The following is a 24,807-nucleotide window of genomic DNA, read 5'->3' as shown; positions in this document are numbered from 1 at the left end:
AAGGTTTGCAAATATTAACATATGATGCAAAAATATGGTTTCACCTGAGAATAATTTCACAAATTATCATTGTGTAGATGGTAAAACCTGAGAATAGGGGACAAAGGAACTTTCTATGTGCCTTCAAATGTTTCAAAAGACATGGAATTGAATCAATAAATGAGCTCTCTGAGCAAGATAATTTGCTATATTGTACTTGGAATTGATTGAAAATTTCACATGAATCATTTTTTCCACAAAAAAACCCCAGATTTTATTCTAAATCAATATTTTCCATATGAAGATATTGACTACAGCATATTTTGTGTCAGGGCAAGTCAAAACATTGAATTTGGGCTTGTCAAGCTGGAACATTTCATTTCAAGTTGAGTTAACATACACTTTGATCTGGCTCAGCCTTGGTGTTGCTTCCCATGGCTATTCTCCCCATGTGCTATGCTCTGCAGCCAGACTACACTTTCCACAATGCACAATGGGTGATCTTTGCTATGGAATCTTCTCTTCATATTAACTATGGTAGCTCAAGTGGATGCTGGCTTTTATGCTAGCTTTCAAAACTTGCACGTTTTTTATTTCATTAAAATATTTTTGTTGGTTTTTAGAGTTGTCATCTAGTTAAAACTGTTTTGTGGAAGGAAGAAGCCTGGTATTTCAAAATTTGGTGCTAAGGCAGATGAAAAGAAATACAGAAAGTAATCAAACTTTCCTATAGAAGGAAAGTCCATTGCGCTTCTATGTGTGCTCTCTCTGATTAATCTGATTCTGTTGTTACTTATATAGTTTTCGTATTTTATATTACTTTCTAGGCTACAGAAGATGATGAACCACCTTATTCTACTTTTCTCCCTGTTCTTGGCTCCAGCATTTGCTGACAAAGAAAGTCAGAAAACAAACCAGAACTTTTCTTCAAACAATGCCAGTCATAAAAGACTGAAGAGAGACTGGATATGGAACCAAATGCATATCAAAGAAGAGATTGATACACCATTACCACACCACGTTGGGAAGGTAAATAGCAGTCTGCTAGCAACAAATAATTAGAAATGCAGGCAGCAAATGAGTATCTTGAAATGTATTACTTGTTTGCAGTCTAGGCAGAATAGAAGAGAAAAAAAGGAAAAAGAAATGGAAATTAATACCAACATACTAATGTGTTAAAATCTTAAGAATGTGGACACAGAGTAAATCAAGAATAATGTCAAAGGGATTCTAATTCTTTTGAAGAATGCAAATAAATTTTAGAGAATGGCAAGTATGAAGCATCCGGAGTGCAGAAACAATTGTATTGCATGCAGGTGCACAGTTAGGAAGGAAGTCTGGTGGCTGATGTCTGTCAGGATTTTTCTGGCAGCTCAAGATTCTTTCAAAAACCTAGGAGATCAGCTAATAAAAACATATGCATTAAAAAACATACAGTTTACATCTCTCAGCTTGGATACAAAACATAAGGGCTAAGTTTAGGAATACTGTTACACAATCAAAAAATTTGTTTCACAGACTGAAAGAAAATAATTCTTTAAAATAATAACGAGCATTGACCTGCCTGTAAACTCATTTTCTTCAGGGCAGCACTCATAAAATCCTATGATTAACTGCATATCACCCAGACAAAGTTCTTCCAATCTAGTCTTTCAAATTGAACTACTTTGACACTTTTCAGATAAATGCAGTTGTACGTTTTCCTCCCATGTACAACAATCACCATCTGTCAAGGCTGTCTCGGCAAAGTGAAACAGACCTTTCTGGATCAGTGCTGCCCGCTGGCAGAAAGCACGAGAGAAAGAGAAAAGAGGCCATAGGGTACTCTCAGCTAACACAGGGTATCTCTGTTTCATTTCAGACCAATTCAGTAGCAGATTGAGGAGAACGCTTCTATTCCTGGAGCTGTCCTAAATGAGAGTAATTCACTTTGTACTGTGCTCTGTGGTCTTTCAACAGTGGAATGCTTCTGATTACTTTTGCAATGGTTGTGTTCAGTGCATTGCATTTGCAGAATTGAACACTTGATAAACCCTTTAAAAAAGGCCACAGCAGCAGCGTGGCAGAACTGAGTGACAGCTGCAGGAATATGCTGATACATTTTGATTTTATCTTTCATGACCTTGGATGCTTTCCTTTGTATGTTCATCCTCAGTTTTAGAGAAGGCATTCTTGGAAGTCTATACCTTTTACTCTAAATAAGTAAATAAAAATTGAGAAAGAAAGCACAGACTACACTATCTTTGAGACAAGGGTGATGTTATTTCTCACGTTACATCTCCAGAGTTGTAAACTGTTCTTCAGCAGCCCCAGCAGCCAGAAGCATGATTAAGTATGTGGAATGAGGGAAGAAAATTTTAATGACACATTTCAAAATAGAAAACAGAAACGAAAGAATGTTCAACAGTAAATGACAACTACAGAATAAATCAAATCTTGAATACCAAGCAGCTGCAATTTATGATACCATCAGTAACAAAAGACTAGAAATTCTTGGTCAAACCCAGCAATTATTGATAAATAGCTTGTTGAAATAAGAATGCTGATATAGTGCATGGAAAATTGTGGTTTAAACCTTCTATCAGTGTCCATAGATGGGGGAAGGTATAGAAAGGGAAGAATCGTCAGATTATTTGCAGATTAAATAATGTGCAAAACCATTTGGGATTGGATTAAATCACATTTTAAAACTGATTAATGTTCATTCCTTTTACCCCATCCCTCTTGCACTGCATATAATCTTAAATTTTAAAATCTATGGGGTGGAAATTGAATCTTACTGTCATAGCATGAGCCTAAAGACTGACTATTAAAAAACTGCAAGTGACTAAACATAAGAAAGCTGTCAGCTATGGCAGGAATTCTGCTAAATGCTAAGTAATAGACACTTACGCTGAATAATGTCAGTAGCTGTGAATATAGATTTGATTCTGTAATTCTGTGAAATCTAAGCAAAATCTCTGCTAAGTTCAGAAGGTTACTTGCAAACAAGAATAGTTCAAACTGAACCTGGTGGCACTTGTTATTTCAGACATAATGATGTTAATGATTTGTATGTGTTAACTGCATGAACAATTTATATCTTTAGGAAATACGAGATATGATCTAAAAAAAAATGTTTCTTGATATATAAGCAAGCAAGTTTCAGTCTGGATGCAAGTTTCATCCTATAAACCTGCATGCTTGCAGCTGCTGTGGTGGTCAGCAATACTGCAGCTGACATCAAAAGTCTTGATGGCTATTCTGGTTTCAAACTGAGTCTGAAGAAGTCCTGATCGTGTGTATCTTCTGGTAGAAACTGTGTTGCACCCAGATACCAAAGCCCGCTTTTATCTCTTTGAATTATACTTTCCTTCCAGATCACATCAAGTGTAAGGAACAACAATGCTAAGTATATTATTGAAGGTGAATATGCCAACACCATTTTTAAAGTGGAAGAAACCAGCGGTGACGTGTATGCGTTTGAGAGGCTAGACAGAGAAAAGAAAGCAGAATATGAGCTGACAGCTCTCATTATTGACAGAAGAAACAACCAGTCTCTGGAACCCCCATCTAAATTCATTATCAAGGTTTATGATATCAATGACAATGTCCCTGTGTTTGTACAAAAAGTATTCAACGGATCTGTCCCAGAAATGTCGCCAGTAGGTATGTTCTTCCATCACTCATTTCCCTTCATGTCTCTGGTTAAAAAGCAGAATTTATACTAAATAAATGTTCGAAAATCCTTTTCTAGGAACCTCAGTCACCAAAGTGACAGCTGTGGATGCTGATGACCCTACAGTTACAGGTCATGCTACGGTTACCTACCAAGTCATTAAAGGAGACGAATACTTCACAGTTGATGACTCTGGTAGGTCAGATAAGCACATGTCCTTACACTTTGTCCTTACCTTACACTTTGAAGAAAACACAGGTTTAAGCCTTTGTCATTCTCGAAAAGGCAGATAATAACTCAAAAATATAATTTTAACCATAATTTAGAAAGATTTTTCATTCACACTCACACAATGCCACTGTCTGCATCTGGAAATGAACTAATAAAGCCAGGATATCAGGTGCCGTGAACTAAGCGAGAAAACAAAAAGTCATTTTTTTCCCACTGATGAAGAGACTGACTAGGAGCTAATATAAGTTTATGTTTTCAGTTTAGCATAGTTACCATTCCTTTGACAAAACAGGAAAAGGGAATACATAAATTCTGAAGCAGCATTCAATAATCAACAGCCATTTGCTTTCCTAAACTTTCTTGTTTAAATTTCACCCAGTTTTAAAAATAATGTCAGTATCTCTTGCAACCATTGTACTCCTCTGGAGCAAATAACTCAGACAGAGGTGCTCAGACAAACTCTCTAGATGCTGTAGTGGCCAAGTTTAGACATCATTAGACTGCTTCTAAGCAGCAAAGATCAGTTTAAAGGAATGTATTGTACAAAATCTCCCAAATATTCCATCATGTAGAAAGATTTCTAATGTTTCTAGCCTTAGAAAAATACCACTGTAAAAATACTACTTGAAGCTGAAAGTGTGGCATAAGACAAAAATTTGCTGGCAAAATTAGGAGATGTTGGACATGCTGCAAAATCTAATCATATTCAATGTTATTTTTTCAAAGGTGTGATTTCTACAACAAGGGCTGATTTAGACAGAGAGAATCAATCAACATATGAAATTATTGTTAAAGCAAAAGATGCTCCAGGGTCTTCTGGGGATTCAAGCACAGCTACAGTCATTATTACTTTAACAGACATCAACGACAACTTCCCGGTATTCAAACACCGTAAGTATAATGGAAGTGCTGTATCATTTGGAAAACAAGGGTTGACACAACTGTAACAAATCCATGTCAGAGATCATCACAATTCAACTTTTCTTAAAAGTGGACAAGAGAATCTTACATATTCAGAAGGTCTTCTGCATTTCAGCCCTAGCTACATTTCCTGGCTGACGCACACCTAGAGAAGAAAATAAAAATCAGTATTAATTTCATCACTTTGTACAAGATCTTGACAATTTTGAGAATTAATTATACTTTTATAAAAAATACATCAAAGTGCTGTCTGTAGAGATACATAATGCTGAATTCTCAATGACATATTTTTCTGTACATCCATAAACTAAGAACAATTTTTAACTAAGTTCTAACTTCCATGTACACACTCTTTATGTCTTTTTTATTGTTGGTTTTGTTTTGTGTTTTTTTTTTAACAGCATCATTTCACTTTAAAGTTCCTGAAAACATTTCAGTAGGAGGAGAAGTTGGCAGAGTCAAAGTAGAAGATGTTGATGAACCACAACATAGAAATACGAAATACAGTTTTGTCAGAGGAGATTACAGGGACACCTTTGAAATTGTAGCAAATCCGTTCACAAATGAAGGAATCATTAGGCCAAAGAAGGTACTTTTCCCAGTAACAAAGATGATTTTTTTTTTTCCCCATGTGTAACAAGAGTGTTTGATTCAGTTTTGGACCAGTGGCAGGAAAAAATGGAAATGTGTGGAAGTCAGCATGAAATACATTCATCCTGAAAACCCTGCTCTCTAAGCAGTGTGAGAAGAAGGTGATTTACTAGTCCATTTCAACTGCCAGTCCTGGGAAAATCTAGAATTACTGCAGGGTGCAATGGGGACTATGTCAGATGTTCAGGTTACATGCTTCAGGCTGCTCTCAAACTTCAGGTACTTGGATGCTTCAAAGAGTCAGAGATTTTGAGTTGAACCAACTGACCAAGTCAAAGAATCTTCCCCTTCTGCAGCCCAAGTGAAACCAAAGCAGAAAATGTGAACAAGTCCATCTGACCACTCTTCTAAAAGTGCTCTTTACAGTTTGGCACATTGTCCGATCTGAGCCACAGCTCTTTACCTTCCTCAGGGTCTTTTCAGAGCTTCCCCACTAATTCCTTGTAATTCTTTAAGAGGGCCCAGACTCTCCAAAGCCTTTATTATGGTTTGCTCTTTGTTTTTTAATTCTCAGACCTACTGGATTTGTACCAAGGGACATTCCTGCATTACACAGAGCACTGCCAAGCCAAGAGTTCATTGATTTCATTGACTTACAGTTAAAAAAAAAGAGGAGGGAGGACTATAAATCACCTCCTGTAATCCTCAGATTGACAGGAATGTGTTTTTCACTTCCAAACGTCTCTCTCTAACTGTTAAGTCTAAAAATGTCATTAAGAAGAGAAAACTTTAAGGAAAAAAAGTACCAAGTATTCCAAGACCAGCGGTAAAGTCTTCAGCTGTGGTCACACTAGGTGTAAGCAGCTTGCTTTCACCAAACGTAGCCCTTCTCCTGGTCTTTCCAGGACCTGAGGAACACATTGCTTGCAACTTCTGCCCAGAGGAGGAGCAATAAGAGACCCCACACGTACACACACTGGAATCAGCTCATCTTTTAAAATGCAGTGGGCAAAGTTCACCCCACTGTTTTGTAACATTATTTTGGCCATGCACATGTAATAATTTTAAATATGCAGCCATATGAGATAAAATTTCAGCTGCTAGATAAGCACTATCACTTCCATTTACAATGTCTACTCTAAGAGAAAAACAAGAGTCACTACAATTAACTACTGTGTATAATCTTAGGCAACAATGCAAAGGGACCCAAACTTTGAAATGAGCGATAGCTTGGGCATTTCTTACTGACCTAGCTCCTGCCTTCCTTCCATTGTGTGACTCCTCCTATAATCTCAGTCAATGGGAAAAACAAGGAAACAGATGTCGTTTATCACTCAATGCCCCAGCTATCAGTCAGCGCAGCTATGAAGTCTGTCCTGAATTACTTCAGGACAGAAAGCCTAGCCAAGAGGAGGGGAATCTGGTCCCCAACCATTGAGAAAAAGGAGCTAAACAAGTTTTGGTAGTTACAGAATTATAAAAACAAAATTACTTAAAACGAAGAAATACTTGCTGAACTTAGAATACTGGATGAATCTGTTCAAAACCAGAAGTTGCTCAAGCCACTCTGTGAAAGAGAAGTTCAGTTTGGAAATGCTCTCCCAAGAGTCTAGCTAAGATGCAATCTGGTAATATTTCCAAACATGAATTAGTGCACAGAGCTTAAATTTGCATAGATAGCTAATGCAAAGTTTACTTAGACATCTCCAAAGGAAGAATATCTGTGTTTGCCTCTTTTTTAGCCCCTGGACTTCGAAAAAGTAGCAGAATACAGATTTGACATTGAAGCAACAGATCCCACAGTTGATCTTCGCTATTTTAAATCCGGTGGCTCTAGGAGCATTTCAACAGTCACCATTGAAGTCACTGATGTTGATGAGCCTCCTGTCTTCACTAAACTACCATATGAATTTAAAGTAAGGGAAAATGATCCAGAAATAAGAACACTTGGTTCAGTTTGGGCACACGACCCTGATGCAGCTAAACGGAAAATCAGGTAATACAACACCAGCTTTAGTAATTCTATTTTAAAGTAGAGAATTTGTTAATGGTTCCAAGAATTTGACAAAGAACTGAGACTTTGGCCCTATTTTTCAGAATCTGCATGCCAAAAAAAAAAATTTTTATTTTTCCAGCACTGCAGCCATGGTTATATATGATAACCAACAAATATGAACATAAATTACATTTACCCATGTAATTACCACATAAACTTATTGGTAAAACATTTGCACATTTACAGGAAAATGCATAATCCTGGATATCTTTACATGGTTATAATTTACTGTTACATTTTTTATTGTAATAACTCTCTCAAGCATGTGCTTTGAAAAGAAAATAGACTTCTGAAAGAGCAAAAGATAGTAATCTGGAAACTTTTTCCAACAGATATATTTCGCTCTCACAGCTTGCATAATTTTAGGGAAATATTCTGAGACCACCTGGTCAAGATATTAATGTAATTTGTCACACAAAACCTCCCTGACCTTCCACTATGAAGAACTGAAGTGGAAACACAGTATTATCACTCTTGCATTGACATATCTGTTTTTAAACAAAATACAGATTTATTCGACGAAGAGCTAGTCCTAATGGAGACTATATTAGGGTATCCGATACTGGAATTATTCAACTTCCCAAGCCCCTGGACAGAGAATTCAGTTCCTCATACAACATCACTGTAGCAGCTCAGGAAATCCTTGAAGATGGTAAGTGCTATCCAATTCTCCATTTGAAAGAAATCAGTGTACAACTTTACAGCAGGACTGTAGCTTATCAAAAAGGAAAGCCACGACCCGACAGTCTGTTTCCACCGAGCTACGGTGAAAGGGATGCTTGCAGGGTTTGAACAATAATCTTCCAAATCAAATGAGTACCTACAAATAGGTCAAATACAGTTTTAAGATTTGGCCCCTAGCTATTTATGCTGAAAATGCATTCAGTTTGTTACAAGGAACAGAAAGGGCGTGAGGGGAGGAAGCAGCTTAGGAAACCAGGGTAAGCCTGTGGTTAGAGCAGAAACATGCCAGCCAGCTTCACCCACCTACAGAGAGTTACAAAATCCCCCCTCCCACGCTGCCACCCGGGGAGCATCGCTGCGCAGGCATTCCCGCATAGCTTCACTTGGGTTCAGGAAACAGGGCAGGCCCGGAGGCCAGTCCCAAGTCAGTCTGGGGGAGACCGGCCTTTTCTGGAGGGTGAAAGATATTTAATAATATAAACATGGCCTGTTCTGTACCTGTTGCTTTAGTGCCAGGGAACGATGCTGGATCCCCTAGCCACACAGTGTGAAGAATAAGGAAGCAATTGCCATTTTCTTCCTCATAGAACCTTGATAATTTAGCCCAATAGGAGAGTTTTAGGAAAATATTTGGATCTGTCAAAGGCAAAGTTTAATTGTATGATGGAGGTAGAACCTCTCCATGCATGTCATGCAGGAGGCACAGAGGTGGACACAAACAGTGGAAAGGTGGAACTAGACAGCACTGAGATTCCAGACATCTCGGAGACCTGTACTGTTGTTGTCATTTCAGGCCGTCTTTCTGACAGAGAATCACATGCCCAAGTTCATGTAATAGTTACTGATGAAAATGATAATGCTCCAGAACTTGTTTATCCCGAGGAACCCAGAGTGTGTGAAAATGCTGCACCAGGAAAGGTGAGACAGGAGGAAGAGTTTCTCCCTTAAACCTGAATTATCTACTTGCAAGCTCAAGCAAAAGATGTCTTTTAATAAAAGTTAGTCTCAGTTTTCATACCCAAGCACCCGATCATTTCACTGCTTTCCAAAACATCAATGGTCAGAAATCTCTCTTCAGGACTTTACACTGTTGGAATATTGACTTCTTTCTGCTTATGCACATGGGCTGCACAGTTCCTCTCCCTCCAGACTTTTGAGTATGTACGTGCATTAGCAGTCAAGCATCACAGAGCAAAAATTAGCAATTCAGTTTTATCACACAAATGTTCATACATGATACTGAGAATGAAACCATTTCAAAATACTAAGAGAAACGTTGCTGCATAAAACGTTATTGTAGTATTCATCAGAGTGCAAGTATCTGCATGCACAAATAGTGTTAGTATTTCTGGTTTTAGATGTTTGGCCTCAGAGACAAGTATTTAGCCCATACACGTAATGTCTGTTTAATTAAGAGACTTTGTCACAGACTGGACTCTCTAATGGAATCTGTTAGAACACACAAGGTATTATTTCACCATTAATTTATTTTTTAAAATACCTTTAGGACATAATCATACACATTTTTTTATATTTTATACATCTAATCTACCCCAGGTTGAGGTTTTCAAAAACAAGCATGTAATTCAAGAGTGGCAGTCTCAATGATATTCAATGAATGAGAGTCCTACTTCTACGTAAGTTGAACACTTTAGAAGACAGCCATCTTAGGAATTTAAATGAACCATATGTCTTTGAGCATAAGACTTTTTTTATGCTTTAATTACACAAGACTTCCTCTTCTGTTTCCCACTTGTGAGTAAAGGGGCAAGACTGCTCTTTTTGAGGACCTACAAGGAAATTACTTGCCTTGAAAGAACTTGAAGAGGAGCATCACAGGATATATTTGTCCTGCCCTTTACTGAAGGGTTATACAGGATGCAGAGCCTAGCTCTAACTTAAATACTGTAAGCGGTTTTATCACTGGAGGCAATGTATACTGAAAATTATGATCTCTTCCATCTTCGTAGGTCATCGTCAGGATTTCAGCTACTGACAAAGATGAAATATCACCTAGAGGTTTCTTCAAATACTCCCTGGCCACAGAAGATAGCAACTTCTCCTTGGTTGAGAACTATGGTAGCGTATCCCTGCAATGCGTTTTCTCAGCTAGCCAAAGTGAGACACTAGGACACAGGGAAGAAAAGCTGTAGCAATGACCTATGATTGGTGTAGCTGTGCTAAGTAACAATTTATTTTTAAAGGCTTAATTTACTGAAAAAAAATGTTTGTTGCCACCCAAGTTTCACTTGGTTCTCTGAAGGCTGGCTCTATCTAAGGGGAAGATGTACCAGCTGACTGATGATCTATAAGGAAAATCTGGTAGAGATTATCACTTAATTAGATGTCGTTACTTCTTCCAGATAACACAGCTAATATCACTGTCAAATATGGACAGTTTAATCGTGAACTTGCCAAAATCCACTACCTGCCTGTCATCATCTCAGACAACGGTGATCCTGAGCTCAGCAGCACAAATACACTTGTCATCAGTGTCTGCAAGTGTAATGAAAAAGGCAACTTCACTTTTTGTGAGGAAAGAGCTAAACAAGTTGGAGTTAGTATACAAGCACTGGTGGCAATTTTCATCTGTATTTTCACAATCATTGGTAAGTATTTGACTTTTGTAATGTTCTCTGACTTAAAATGTAGGGATTGTTTTGTTTTGTTTTTTCTTAACTGAGATCTACAAAAGCTTTGTGGCTATAAAATGGTCACAAAGTCAGAAATACTGCAACTATTTGATTCATGTCACTTGCTCTTTCTATTTGGCCTGTTAGCATAGTTTCAGCTACAAAGCTGTTCATTCTACTGGAAAGGCTGAGTCACTGGAAAGGTTATTGCACGTATGCATAATATACTTGATTTACTGTTACTAGGCTCACATGCAGCTATAAAACAGGAAATTTGTGCTGGGGCAATAACAATAGGATTCCTGTTGCCAAAGGTTGAACTAGTCTGGAAACCCTTTCAACAGTACAGCGAACATATATACATAAATAAATCTGTAACAGATCAGCAGACCAGTACCTATTTGCTGTATTTGGAATCTATCAGAGAAGGGGCAACATTTTTTCTTGCTTGAGAAGAGGCCTTCTTTGCAATTACCACATAAGTAGCATTTGATGCCTGGCATTGAAAGATTTACCAGTTCAAGGCTGTAGTTGATTCAATGAATTTTTGACACTATGTATTTGTACTTGTGATTCCAGCTCAAGAGTCAGTTGTACAATTCCTGTACAGACTGAACTGCTTTGAGAACACACAAATCCTACAGTTAAACAGCATTTTACACTATTTTATTAATAAATATTTGTTTAAAAAAATTCACTGTGGGAAAAAAACATTTCAGACTCTGTTACATATCTTAAATGCAATTTGGTTTACTTCCTTCTCTATTTACATGTGCTCATCTAAGTTTTCTTTGCAGTAATCACATTGCTAATTCTTCTAAGAAAGAGACACAAGAAGGATTTGAGCGGTCTTGGGAGGAATGTGGCAGAGATTCATGAGCAGCTTGTCACTTACGATGAAGAAGGTGGTGGTGAAATGGATACCACCAGCTATGATGTGTCTGTACTCAACTCTGTCCGCAAGAATGGTATAAAGCCGGAAGCAGTTCCCTCTCCATATGCACAAGTCCAAAAGCCTCCTGGAAATATAACTTCTGGTGCTGGAGAAATGGAAATGATGATTGAGGTTAAGAAGGATGAAGCCGACAATGACAGGGATTTGCTGCCATATGACACACTTCACATTTATGGCTACGAAGGTGCTGAGTCCATTGCAGAATCTCTCAGTTCTTTGGAATCAGGCTCCTCAGACTCAGATATTGATTATGACTTTCTAAATGACTGGGGACCCAGGTTTAAAATGTTAGCTGAGCTGTATGGATCAGAACCAAATGAAGATTTTGTGTATTAAGTTCAAATTAGCCATGAATTTTCTCCCTCCCACTACAGATAGACTTCAAGAGCCTGCCAATGGCCAAAGAAGAACTCGCAGCTCTTCATCCAAGCCATACTATGATTTCAAACAGACATGAAAAAAAACCTGACAGCAGTAGGTTTAAAAAGAAACACATGGATCACGTATATTGACTTCCCCCAGCACTGCTATCCTTGCTAACATTCAGTTCTTTCCCCAAAATTGCTGCTCGAGGACCTGCTCGAGCCTTCTAGGACATAACTCCTCTCCCTATCCAGACAGACACTTCTCCTTAAAAAGTGGTTTTGTCCCCAGTTTCTCCTTCATTCCTCTCCTCCTCTACTGTTTTCATCTACATGCATTCAAGGTCACCATCCGCTGGAACAAAGAGGTTCGCTGGCATTGGGAAGGAATGTTTTGAATAACCTCCTGTATCTCCAGCCAGCTGGTTTGCCTGGCCCTCTTGTAACATCTTTATTGATATTCCACGCTTATGCTTACCCAGCAGAGGAGAGGAGGAACATATGGTCTATCACTTAATATCAGAAATTATTCCATCACTTTCAAAAAGGGGCATGATTTTTCCTTCTTTCTAATCTATTAATTATTCTTGCTTTATAGTCTTCTACTACATATATGAGTTACTAAAGATAAAATTAGACAGGATTTTTAGATGCACAATCTGGCTTCATCTGTCATTTTTAACAGCCTGATGATGATTTCAGGTACCTTTCTGGCATGCTAGAATTTGCTCTAGCTAGCAGCAAAATTGTTTTTTCTTTCTGTAAATAGGATCTCAGTGTTACTCAATGGAACATATCCTGCAGGGCAGGAAATGTGGAGATCAGGGGAATGTTAAGACTCCAATACTGTAAATCTCTCTAGATGGCAACATAGGTCTCATTAGATTTCTAAAGAGGTTGAATAGGGTTTTTTGTTCAACATTATTAAAGCAATTGTATTTTTTCAGGGACAAACAAATGAAGGGCCTCATTACTGTGAAACTGTTTTGATTTTTTTCTAAGCAGGTACTGTAAAACGGGTATTTTCCACCTAGGAAAATATTGTAGACTTTCAAACCAGAATGCTACACACCCACTCATTTGTCTGCATAAAAGAACCGCAAATGTAAGTAAGGTTTTGGAGCTGCAACTACCACGTCCCTGGTAAGCATGTGTTCAGTTTCTCACCTGATGAAGAGCCACAGAATGAACAGAATGAAACTTCCCATGCAGAAGTTACCCAGCCAAATACGTTTTGTAAAAAGCGGGTCTCTTAGGACAATAGCCTGTCTCTGGCTTCTGGCAATGCAGAATCCCATTGCCTTCAACAGGAACAGAGCCCTACCACACAGATACTCAATTTTGCAGAATCTGTACTGGAGCTGTACGTATTAGTTTAGTTGATTTGATTATTTAAATTTGGTAGCTAACCAAATAACACTAAATCTTTTTTTTTTTCCTAAACCATTATAGTGGAACCTCACAAATTTGCTTTTCACTTATTCATGTCATCTCCAATTTACACTCCTTTCCCCCAAAACACTTTCTTGGCAGGAAATAGCAATGCACTATAATATGGTCTCACATCAGTCCTCACTACTGTAAAAAGTTGTCCAATACAGTACTTAGCTGGACACTAATGCCTACTATCATCAATAAAGTAATCACTCAAATTTTCAAATATGAACTAAAGGAAAACTAAGTAGAATTCTGTCCATCATTTAGATCAGCTTTGGATCACATCCTTTGTAAAAGAAGTACATTTTGGGATGACAGTCTTGGTTTTATTTTTAATGTGTTCATTCTCTTCTGTTTTGCTTAATCCAGTCAACAGTGTATGCTACTGAGGTTCCACATGTTAGTGTATTATAAAGAATGCTAACTAATAATACTTACAGTTTAAGGTTTTCATCAGTAACTAAGGTATTGGCTATCAACTGGTAAAGTTAGTTATGAAATTATTTAGTGCAGTAAGTAAAGTACTTCGGTAAGCATCATCCAGATAGTATTACCTGTAATCGCTATTTTTAAGCCTATTTTCTAAAGCTATTTTAAGGAACACTGTATCAAGTTCCACTGTATAAAGATGTTTGCACTGGATAGTTTCTTTTTATATTCCTGTACTGTTTGGTTTTTTTTACTACATAAAAGCCAATCTCAAGTTTGGATTTTCTGTGCATTAATGAGTTTCACACAGAAGGCAATACCAGGCTTTGTACCACAGTGAACTCAACCATAAAAACACTGGTACCTAGGCTCTAAATGAACTCAGACTAGACACGAATTCACCAAAGAACTCTCTGTAAAAGAAGTGTTCTCCCACTCTTTGGAAAGCTGTCAGTAAAGCTCCTGGGGTAAGGAAGAGAAAAGCCCCAACAGTCCAGTCTGGTTTCAGCAGCTGGTAAGGTTGAACCCTCTGACTTTGGAGGGCTCACATCTGCCAGTGCTACAGGATGCATTCAGTTTCTGAGCAGATGTTTGGTATTTTAGCAGCCAGTCATCAGGGTGATTTTGAACCACCATGTTTACTGAGATCGTGCCCTTTTTTCCTACTAGAAAAGTACTCCTCTCAAATGGTAAAGGACACACTGCAGAACAGAAAGTACTAACACTGTGGGTGAGTACGTACCACCCACCTGTGGGGGAACTACACATATGCCCACTACGTGAGTGGTCTATCGGTGCTACCTCAATGGGAAAAAAGAATGACACCACCACCACCTGCTGTCGTCATCTTCTCTGATCTGCTGCTACAGATATATGCAAGCAGGATTACTCCGTAGTACACAAACAGCTCCAACTTTCTCACAGTCCAGGATTTAGATCGGACATGATAGAACAGTACACACCTGTGACAGAAAATTACCCCTAAATTTGCAGCTTTAGATAGCACAGTTTCTTACCATTTCTTTTCGCTACTAACAATGACTACCCCAATACATTCCCAAGATTATTCTAGTGCTTTAAAAAAAAAAATCACATCAATTTTCCCCAGATATGGCACTTATAATTTACAAAGCCTGGAATAAAGCAAAAAAGTTCAATTCCTTCACTGCTAATTGCCATGAGCAAATTCCAGATCAAACACACTTTAGCACAAGTTGTATTAAAAACACAATAGATGTGCTAATTATGTTATAATGAAATGCATTTTTCCATAGAAAGAATTTGATTAAACAGCTACTTGCAACTTGTATCAGAGATTCTCATAAAGGTTTTCATTATTCATTTAATTAATATGCATTTTAATCTCTTATCCCTAAAAATATATCATAAATTATTATTTTATTACATTCAGGCACAGAAGTTCATGCCATTTAATAAAGGTTTTTTACTCCCACACCATTAGAAATTTTTATGAAGTAATGACTTGTGATCAGAATCCTTGATATGTATCAAAGCAGAAATGAAAAGATGAATATTAACACCTGGCACACTGCCACACTTCCCAGATAGGTCAGGTGAGCTAAGGTCCCGTTATCAAAACAAATTTCCACTGTTCAGAGAAAGAAAGAACAATTGTATCGGGTATTACCCAATTACAGTCCAGTACTACTGATACACTATCAGGAAGAATGTAGCAGCAAATCTAGTGAAAACAGAAGGATTAGTTATAAAATGAAAAAAAAAAAAAAAAAATCTTTTCTGAGTTCTTGTTCTTCAATTAGCGGGTACTTCCCTTTTCTCCTTTCAGCAACAAGGGCTTAGAACAGCACCAGAAGGGACCAGCCAACTTGGCAATCAGACCTGCTCAAGCACAGGTATTGTCATCCAGCCAGGACTAACTGTAGTGAGCAAGTCATGTAAAGCCACACTGGTTTTTTTGGAGCTTAGAGTTTGCAGTACAGATCCACCTATACACATTTATTTTAAATGTTTTCACTCCTGTGCATATGTCACATGCAGGGGAAATGCTCGTGGTGGTAGTAAACATGCAGATATACTACCCTCTTTGGCTAGAAATAATAGTTATGCTTATTTCCATTATATTTCAGGTGGGGCTAGGACAGATAAAAAGAATAATTGTCATCTTTCCTGACCTATTCTCCCTTCCTACTATTTTTTTAATAAATGTTTCAGGTTTGAGGGAGTAAGAAATAAAACTCTTGTGGTTTTACCTTCACATGCTTCCCGGAATGAAAGAAATCACCAAGGTGATATCTTTCCCATTTAAAAAGCTATCACAATTTTACTGTAGCACAAGTCATCAAGTCTTACCAGGAACTGAATAAGAGTCTAATCAGATCAAAGCAAATGACTTAAGCCTAAATCTAGTCCATAGAAAAAGCATGACAGAAAACAAACCTGCAAAGACACCCTTTTAGTCTGCATCAGAAAAAGGAAAAGAAAACAAAACAAGAAAAACTCTTTTATGAGCAATAAAAACCCATGGATCTTTGCTGACCTCTCCCAGCTTCCTGACTTTGTTCCTGCCTGACCTGAAAGAAAAGGGAAAAACAGCATTTCCTTCCACTAATTCCCAGTGAGGGGCTGTCCCACCTGCTTTCCCACAAGACTCTCTTAATTCATTCTAGTTAAGCCCTTCATCAATGCCACGATCAATTACAAATCTCTGCAATTCTTTCATTCCTCATTAAAAAGGAACTTCTGCTTGAAAGCCAGGGGTCTGAATGAAGTTACCAAAACAAGCAGAACAAAGCAAGGCAGAGTTCACCAGGCAAACACATCTAAAAAATAAGCCAAAAAAGGTTTTTCAGAAAGTCGGTAACAGCTGGACTGCAAATGGTCCAAGGAGCTCTTCTGGCAGCCTCACTACAGCTCAAGGCCTGACCTGCAATGCCCTCTACAAACCAGTACATTCTCAGATGGAAAGGTTCAAAAGGAGGCATCATGTAGCCATCTGCTGTTCTGACCTGCAGAAAACCTCCTACATTGCAGATATTTCTTGGGACAATGTCTAGCCGCTACAAACTACTTTTACGCAACTGGGGCAGTACAGAGGAAACAGACTGAAATGCGAGTCCAAATTCCATCATTTTAAAATGTCTTTTCTGAACAACTGTCCGCGCTCTCCTCTCCCCATTTAAAGAGCAAACTGAAGAACCTAAAAATGCCAGAACCCCGAAATGAACCCGAAGCGTCAGATTTTTACTGCCGCGCTTGCTGCCCACAACACGCCCCACACCACAGATGGATAAAACGCACGCTAGCGCAACAGCAGAAAACCACAAGCCGATTTAGCACGAGTTAATCCCGTCAGCACTGCGCCCCTTCACAAAGTGAGCTAAGGAAAAAGCAAACCTCCAGCTGCAGGGACCAGCGGCTGCCATGGCCACCAGCCACCGCCCGGGGGCACTCGATCCCAGCTCTCCGGCAAGGACGGCTCCCCCCGCGCCGCCCTCCGTCCCCGGCTCGCACATCTGGTTTCCCTGCGGACCTCCCGCTCCGTTCTCTGCTCTGTCAGCTCACCCCAGCAGCGTCTTCATGTTCAATAGAACTTAGAACTCCAGAAAGTTAATTCAATCCGTTTCTTGCTTTAGCGCTGACTTCACAAAAATGCTCAGACCTTCCCAGAAGCCAGAAAGGCTACAAAGCCCGGATTTATAAAGGAAAAAAGTCGTGATCTTGTTCAGGCAGGAGGTTTGAAGGGCACGAAGGGCACAAAGGACAGGGAAATAGCTTTGGGGAAAGGATGCAAGCTCCGGATGTCTCCTTCATTCAAACGTCAGTCCAGATCACCCTACTTGGGGCATGTTTGCCTGTTTGCCAGAAGGAGCCAAATACTAAGTCCTGCTAGTTTGTCATATGACATTGGAATCTGTTTTTTATGATAAGGACGTTGTCCAACCCTACTTCTTTAGAGTATTTCTCCTTCCAAACCAAACTGCAATTACTGATCAGGATTTTCTCAAGCAATACCAAATAATTTTTATTTTCACTGACTCTTGTAAAACAAGTGGGTTTTGCTCGTTCATTATTTTTACATTATAACCACGCAGCAAAACTTTCCCAAGTAGCCATACAAGGAAACCAGTAAAAAAAGTACCAGGAACCTTTCAGTGACTACCTACAAGTTATGAAAGTATTCACAGAAATCACTTGTCACACAATCACAGACTAATGGCTTCATGAAAGTCAAAGATTCCTTGCAAGTGGATTTATTTCAGTATTTGTAATCAGTAATTTAATCAGCCTTCATCCTCCGTCCTACTACTACTCCCCGAGACAGATTACTGTAACTCTGCTGATCCACCAGCTCTGCAAATCTCAGTGTGCGGTGTGGTAGGAGAGGCAGGCTCTGCCTTTGGGATCCAAAACAATGCTGTCTGCAGATCTCCAGGATGAACTCGAGCTGATCAGTCACAAAGAATAGGAGCAAACACCTATGCCAGTTTAAAATGTGTTTATAACATTTTACTTGGCTAAGGTTATGATAAAGGTTTATGGCAGAATAAGTGACTGTGCACACTGGCAATCTGCTGTGCCTCCCACAGGCATCTTCAGCAGCTGCTTCTCAGTCCACCGCCTCTCCTGGTCATTCCTTTCTCACTCTTACAGCCAGCTCCAGCTTCACTCTCTTCCTCCCTCTCTGCACAGTGGCAGCTGTGATGTCCCCCCCGTTCTGCAGAAAGCCTGGTGCTCCTTATATCATGTCACCCCCAACACCACATAACCACAGAGCAGCTGTGCTGGACTACACTGACACCACACTGATTGAGAGCCTCAGCAGAGCCAGCCTCCCTCAGGGACCAGCAGAATGACCCAGCTGAAATGCGCAGACCTCTCTGAGCACCTAATACAACTGATATTGGCAGCACTATGACAAAGGACTTGGCAGCAGCCACCACCTCTCCAATCCCACCTCAATCACTCCTTAATTACTTTTTTCCCATGCTATAGACTGAGCTCTCCTATCCCTGTCATACGTGATTTCCCAAACACAACATTCTGCCTGATCCTCTGCTGTTGCCAGCATCAGTTTGCAATGCACTCACAGCAGGAGGGTTGGGAGTCCCAGCACTCCTACTGCACTGGCTACCCACTACCACCCCTCCTCTTGAATGCCTGGTGATTTTGCAAAACTTTGCATAAGAATATGCCCCAAAACAGCTCCTTGATAGCAAGCAAATCTTGCTAGGATGAGGAGAGAGGAGGAAAGAGCATAGCAGCAGGTGGATTTTTAGGTCAAAAACAGGAGAGGAAAAAAAAAAAGTTATTTCTCCCTCTGATCCAAAAAGTCATGTTATATACAAATAGCAAATTATAGCAAATTCCCTGTAAGCAGAGACTAGCCTGGGCTTCGTCATTCCTCAGCAGCAGCTGAGCCACCTCAGCCTGCTCAGCTCACACATCTGTTCCCCTGGTACACACGGGTCCCCATCCCGTCACCATCTGCTCCTCTTTCCTCCCACAGATGCCGTGTACAACGTGGCCAGCAACCAGGGAGGGCTCTGTGAGCAAACCACACGCTTACCGCAGGTCCCACCCTGCCAGGCCTCCTTCTCCTTTAGAGAACCAGAGCACATTTCGCCAATACGCGCAGCTGACAATAGCTGAGGATTTCTTCCTAAAACCGCGGCCCTGGCAGACTGCCAAGCAGAAGTGACAACCTGAAGCCTCCAACCAGGTCAGTAGGTCCTGCACCACTTGCAGGCAGCCCTGCTTACACAGCCTCGGCCTGCTCAAAAGGCAGCAAGGGGAAGTTCTGTGCACCTTCCCGGACCAGCCAGCACAAACGTCAGTGAAGTTGCCACTGTGATTTACCATGCCTTGGTGTACAGCACAGTAGCTGGCTTCCTGGTTGAGGAATTACTGTTTGAACAGGACAGAGGATGGATAGAGATTATACAAGTATGTAACACAGCTGGGGAGACTACGAAGCTCTCCTCTGTATCACTTGGGTAAGAGCCATCCACATGGATACTGAAACTTCCCGAATGTCATTGCTAACTACTCCAGCTTCGGGTGTCTGACGATTTCACAAAGCTGGAGTATTTTGCCATTGCAAACATGGGGGGCAAGCAGACGCAAGCAGTGCACTGCCCTCCTAACAGTACCATGCTTGAGAATGACATGAACTCTGCAATTGCAGCCAGGTAAGGATCCAGAGCAGCAAAACCCACAACCTTTGTGACCAATCCAGCCTGGACAAGGGTCAGAGACACACGATGGCCATGCCTGCTTGTGCTGCTTTCTAGTACTCAACAGCAACTGACAGCAGAAGCAGAAGGCAAGGCTAGCAGGGATCCATGGAGAAAGTCAACCGTGCAAAAGAGCTGGCATCCAGAAAGCTATCAGAGGGCTAGACACAGGGCAGTCACAAATACCAGGCAGCAGAGCTATGTCTCATGCTGACAAAAAATCATTATCTCATTCTGTTGATTTGGCAGTGACCACTTGTCACCTGACTGAGTAATCACATCTTGAACAGACTCAGATCTGTCTCTCAGTACCTGCATGGATCTGGCAAAACTGGTCATCAAGCCAGGCAGAGTGATCGCATTGAGTAAGTGAAAAGCGCTATACCCTTCCTGAGGAGCCATAAAAAAAGTGTTAGAACATAGCCAGCCTTTTCTTCCTTTACTAAAAGAGCTTTGAGTTAGCTAGAAAAATTCTCTTCAATCCTAGTAAAACAATCTCGACAATTAATTTCTTCCTATAAATAGATAACTAAGCATCAATCCTAATCAGAACTGAGTTTCTCAGATTTTGTTGCAACATCTGGATTTTTGGGGATGTTGATGCACAAACTTGGCAAACAGACAAGGTGTTCTATGGGCATAGCTGTGTATAATCCATCTGTTGTCACATATATCACTTCTGACTGAACTGGAAGCAACACATGGCCTTCCAAGAGAAGGATATCTGGGAGAACATTAAATGGTCACCAAACACACCTATAGAAAGCTGACTGCCTTTGATGTAGACATATTTCGGGAGGAAATTTGTGACTTATAAACAATATGCACTAATAAAGCCTATTTGCAAGAGCAGAATTCTGGGCTCATATCCTAGCTGTGATAGAGACTTCCCTTTTCATCTCAGGTACACCATGTAGGCCCAAATTTTTGCTTTTACACATCAAGTGTTCAAAGTGGGACTCCCTTCTGAAAGGTTATCTGGCCATTGTCTTCCCCTTCATGTGCCATAGCAACCATACATACACACTTCCCCACATCATCACAAGGGTTAGTTAATATGCATAAAAGCATTCTGAACATGTAACATTCTCTAATGCTTATGCATTTTAAGGATGGAAGCTTATTTTACATTATTTTACAGCACACTTCCAGGTACAAGAGATTTTTGCAAAAGACCTATTAAGACTTAACAATTAAAACACCATCCCCTGCACATATTTAAAGGTCTGTGTGATGTATATAGTATTATTCCCATTGCAGTTAACAGAAAACCTGTAGCATAAGCTGTGAGTAGAACCTGCATTTCATAGGTCACTGTGAGCAAGAGTGATGGGTAACACAGTTAATATGAGGGAGACTTAGAGCAAGGTAGTCATGTACCCATCTGGAAATTAAAATTACCATGTTAGGCATTTAAAATCCATGGCATAGCCACAAAGAGTATTTATTGCATGCAGAAAACACTGGTGAGAAATAAAGCACAGATTTTATTTTTATGAAATGCTAAATGTACGACCAACATACCTCATGAGGCTCCATATGGGATGGAGAAAGAATGACATTTAGTCAAGAGACTCAAGTTTCAGTGCCTTTACCTTACTTCAGTTCTGCCTCTAAGAAACATGTGTATTTTAGCCATTCATACTACTTACATCAGACCTTTACTGCAGCTGACCAAATTATCCCATTTTAGACCACAACAAATAATCAACACTCAGCTGTTTTTCTTCCATAGTTCTAAGATTAGCTTTTTAAATTTCTACCCACCTCTGATGTTTTTAGTCATCAGGTTCAGAGGCCTTCTGGTTCAAATCCTTTACAGCACAGGAAAGGACTCATGAAAGACACCTCTAGTTAGTATTTCCTTTGACCATGGAAAGCTCATCCCAGGACAGTTCTGTAGACTCCAAAGAACAGCTGAACAAGCTCCCATTTCTGTGACAGCAGCTGTTTGGGCTAATGCCCAAGGGATCAGCCTTGGAAGCACTTGTATGTAGAATTTAAACTTAAGAGCTGACACACTTCAAATGGGGCTAAACTGCACTCCAGTTAGGTAGAGAACGAAAAGTAACATGCACAACCGACGTTCTACACTGGATGTGTTTATGCAGTGCACTTTATTTTGATGCTTCTCAAAGGCACCTAGAATTGCATCACTATAAACAGGACCTACTTCTTTCTAGTCATCACTGAAGCAATAGGAGCTGTGGCTGCGTAAGCTACTAAAAAGAATCACTATGACATGCCCCTAATGTGCAGTAACACAGGCACTGTTTACAGGGTACTCGTCTCAGAGACTCGCTTACAGCACACAGTATTAAAGAGGCAATGTCTCAAAATTTTTCTTTTTTGCTAGGAAACGAGAGGCCTTCACACACCAGCATTCATATGAAGCCCAGTAATGAGCAAATTTTAGTCTAGAATTGCTATGGACTTTAGTTTAAGTCTCTAGACTTACAGCTAGCAAAAAGCCTGAATGAACATTATACCTTACTTATTTATTGTTGGGACTCTGAAATATCTATATTAATCCCAGAGGAGATGGGAGAGACTGAACTCCAGGGTAGCTAAGCTGATAGCATCAAGTTCCTGAAGGAAAACTGAACTGTACATCCACTGATTCTCAGAAATGGCACAAAATGCTAAGCACCTTCAATGGCCCAGGACAGCATCCTTGCATTCACACGCTGGGTATAAGAGTATTGTATTGCCTTTAGAAGCTAAAGTCTTCCTGAGGCTTCCTTGCTTTCTGAAAAAAGACAGGACATTCATAAAGAGGATGCCTGCCCGAGTCATTGTTAAGCACCCAGAGTGTGCAGAAATTGAAGTTTACTGAGTCTCTTTCTTCTCTTCACTGCAATGAACTAGCAATCTTCTCTAGGTCCCTTATCAGATGAAGTATTTTGAATGCAGATCCAAACTTCTGCCCACCCACTGGTGCTAATGCATGTTCAGTGGCTGTTGGATTCTCTTAACCCTGAAAGACTTTCCAATGGAGAGAAAGGGACTGGCACTGATTACATTCCTCCTCGAGCAGAGGAGATGAAATAGGAATCAGACTGTGACTGCCAGTCCACTGTGATTTTTCTGCCCTCAGCGCTGCGCAACTATTTAATCATGTAGGGATAAGGGTCTTACTGAACACAGATGCTGTGATTTCACTATACCCACATGTTCAGCTGCCCATTTCCCCACAGGCAGGACAGTCTGCAAAGAGCCAACATTGTCCATCGGACTCTGGAACATATATATTGCTCTATGCACCTCCGATCTGAACAAGGCTCCACCACTATGAGAACACAGTTTCACATTATAATCTTTGGACAAACGTTAAATCACAGCATGGGATATTGCAAGCATCAAATAAAGATCTGAAAGCTGGGTTATAGGACCCTGAAGATATGTTTATCATAGAAATGCTGGTGGAAGCTTAATTACAGTGATACCACTATATGCTGCTCTGCTAGGCAAGCTATTTAAGTCCTTTCAATAATGTTTTGCTGTAATGGGAACAGTTCAAGCTGCAATAGCAGGTTTGCTACATAGAAAACATTATAGCAGTTGATCTTATTCCTTCCAATGCACTCATTTTAATATGGTTTTTCCTGCTGCTCCACCTATCAGTTGCCCTTATCTCTAGAGAGCACAATTGCCTTTTTTCTGCCATTTCCAGTTAGTTATGATTTTCAGCTTAGAAGAGCTTCACTCAATCTAAAATAAGCCTATCGTTTTCACATATCTCTTTTATTTGAGGAAACTGAAGGGTTCTTACTGAATGCTGAGCATGTGATTGCACTGCACCCAAGTAACTCTCTTCTGCTACGTAATAAAGAGCTGCACACTCACCATGCCAAGAAGCCTGAGAAAATGAAATGCTCACTAGATATTTCTACAGAGGTAGCCAAAGGAAGGAGTAAGACAGTGTGAGTGGGGGTCACCTAGAGAAAGTTTTCCCAGCCATGGTATCAGTGGGATGCCAAAACCAGAATGAGAGGCATCTCCTCTTAGAACACAGTTTGGACTTGCTCAGTTTCAAGTTTGTTTTCCCTTCATTCTACTTTTCCAAACTAGGAAGTGTTCCCTCCATCCACACTCCCACACACATATCTCCCCCCTTACATCCCCACCTTTTCCAAACAAAATCCCAAACCCATCTTCCTGTTGCACCTTTACCTGCCCAAACAATTCTCTCACCCAGATTTCCCCACATCTTTACAAGTAATACCATGAGATTCCTACCTAATTTCATAAAATCCTATTTGCCTTGTTTTTCTACAATTCTACTCGTTGTCACCTAACTCAAGGAAGAGATACTTTCTGCAGCTGAAGATAGGGCAATAGAGCCTACAGGGAAATCAAGCCCATTTTATCTACATAAAATTCACGAATGCCAGGGACAGCATTACCTGCTATAAAAAACAGAGCATCATAGCACAAATTTGACCTGCAAAGAGCAGATCTATTCAGTGTCAATCAGCTTTAAGGTTCAGATTGACTTATCTTCAATGGCAAGACATGATCTAAGCCAATTTGTATACAAACATTATTATCAATTGTCTGCCATTTATCCTCAGACTCTAATAACACGTTTAAATATTAAGACATTTTGCTTAATCCCATCACTAGCTACAGCTTCCCTAGGATTCTGATTTTTCT

At 39.9% G+C, this 24,807-nt stretch overlaps 1 protein-coding gene across 1 annotated transcript; it reads left to right on the top strand.

The window, feature by feature from the left end:
* The first annotated feature begins 819 nt into the window (after positions 1–819).
* CDH5 (cadherin 5, type 2 (vascular endothelium)) lies at positions 820–12,380 on the top strand. The gene is made up of 11 exons (XM_010585157.1): positions 820–1,008; positions 3,339–3,627; positions 3,716–3,832; positions 4,595–4,759; positions 5,191–5,378; positions 7,123–7,376; positions 7,946–8,088; positions 8,914–9,038; positions 10,091–10,199; positions 10,484–10,729; positions 11,539–12,380. Exons 1-11 carry the CDS (start codon positions 820–822, stop codon positions 12,042–12,044), a joined length of 2,331 nt encoding a protein of 776 aa, XP_010583459.1. The 3' UTR covers positions 12,045–12,380.
* Positions 12,381–24,807: the final 12,427 nt, after the last annotated feature.

The sequence above is a fragment of the Haliaeetus leucocephalus genome, unplaced genomic scaffold, assembly GCF_000737465.1.
Source record: "Haliaeetus leucocephalus isolate CR32 unplaced genomic scaffold, Haliaeetus_leucocephalus-4.0 Scaffold92, whole genome shotgun sequence".
Classification (NCBI taxonomy): Eukaryota; Metazoa; Chordata; class Aves; order Accipitriformes; family Accipitridae; genus Haliaeetus; species Haliaeetus leucocephalus.
The sequence above is the reverse complement of the archived record's forward strand: the minus strand, read 5'-3'. Positions and strand labels throughout refer to the sequence as shown.

Coding starts and splice junctions, on each gene's coding strand:
- CDH5 (XM_010585157.1), top strand. CDS start 820: ATGAACCACCTTATTCTACTTTTCTCCCTGTTCTTGGCTCCAGCATTT. Junction 1,009..3,338: donor TACCACACCACGTTGGGAAG/GTAAATAGCAGT, acceptor CTTTCCTTCCAG/ATCACATCAAGTGTAAGGAA. Junction 4,760..5,190: donor CTTCCCGGTATTCAAACACC/GTAAGTATAATG, acceptor TTTTTTTAACAG/CATCATTTCACTTTAAAGTT.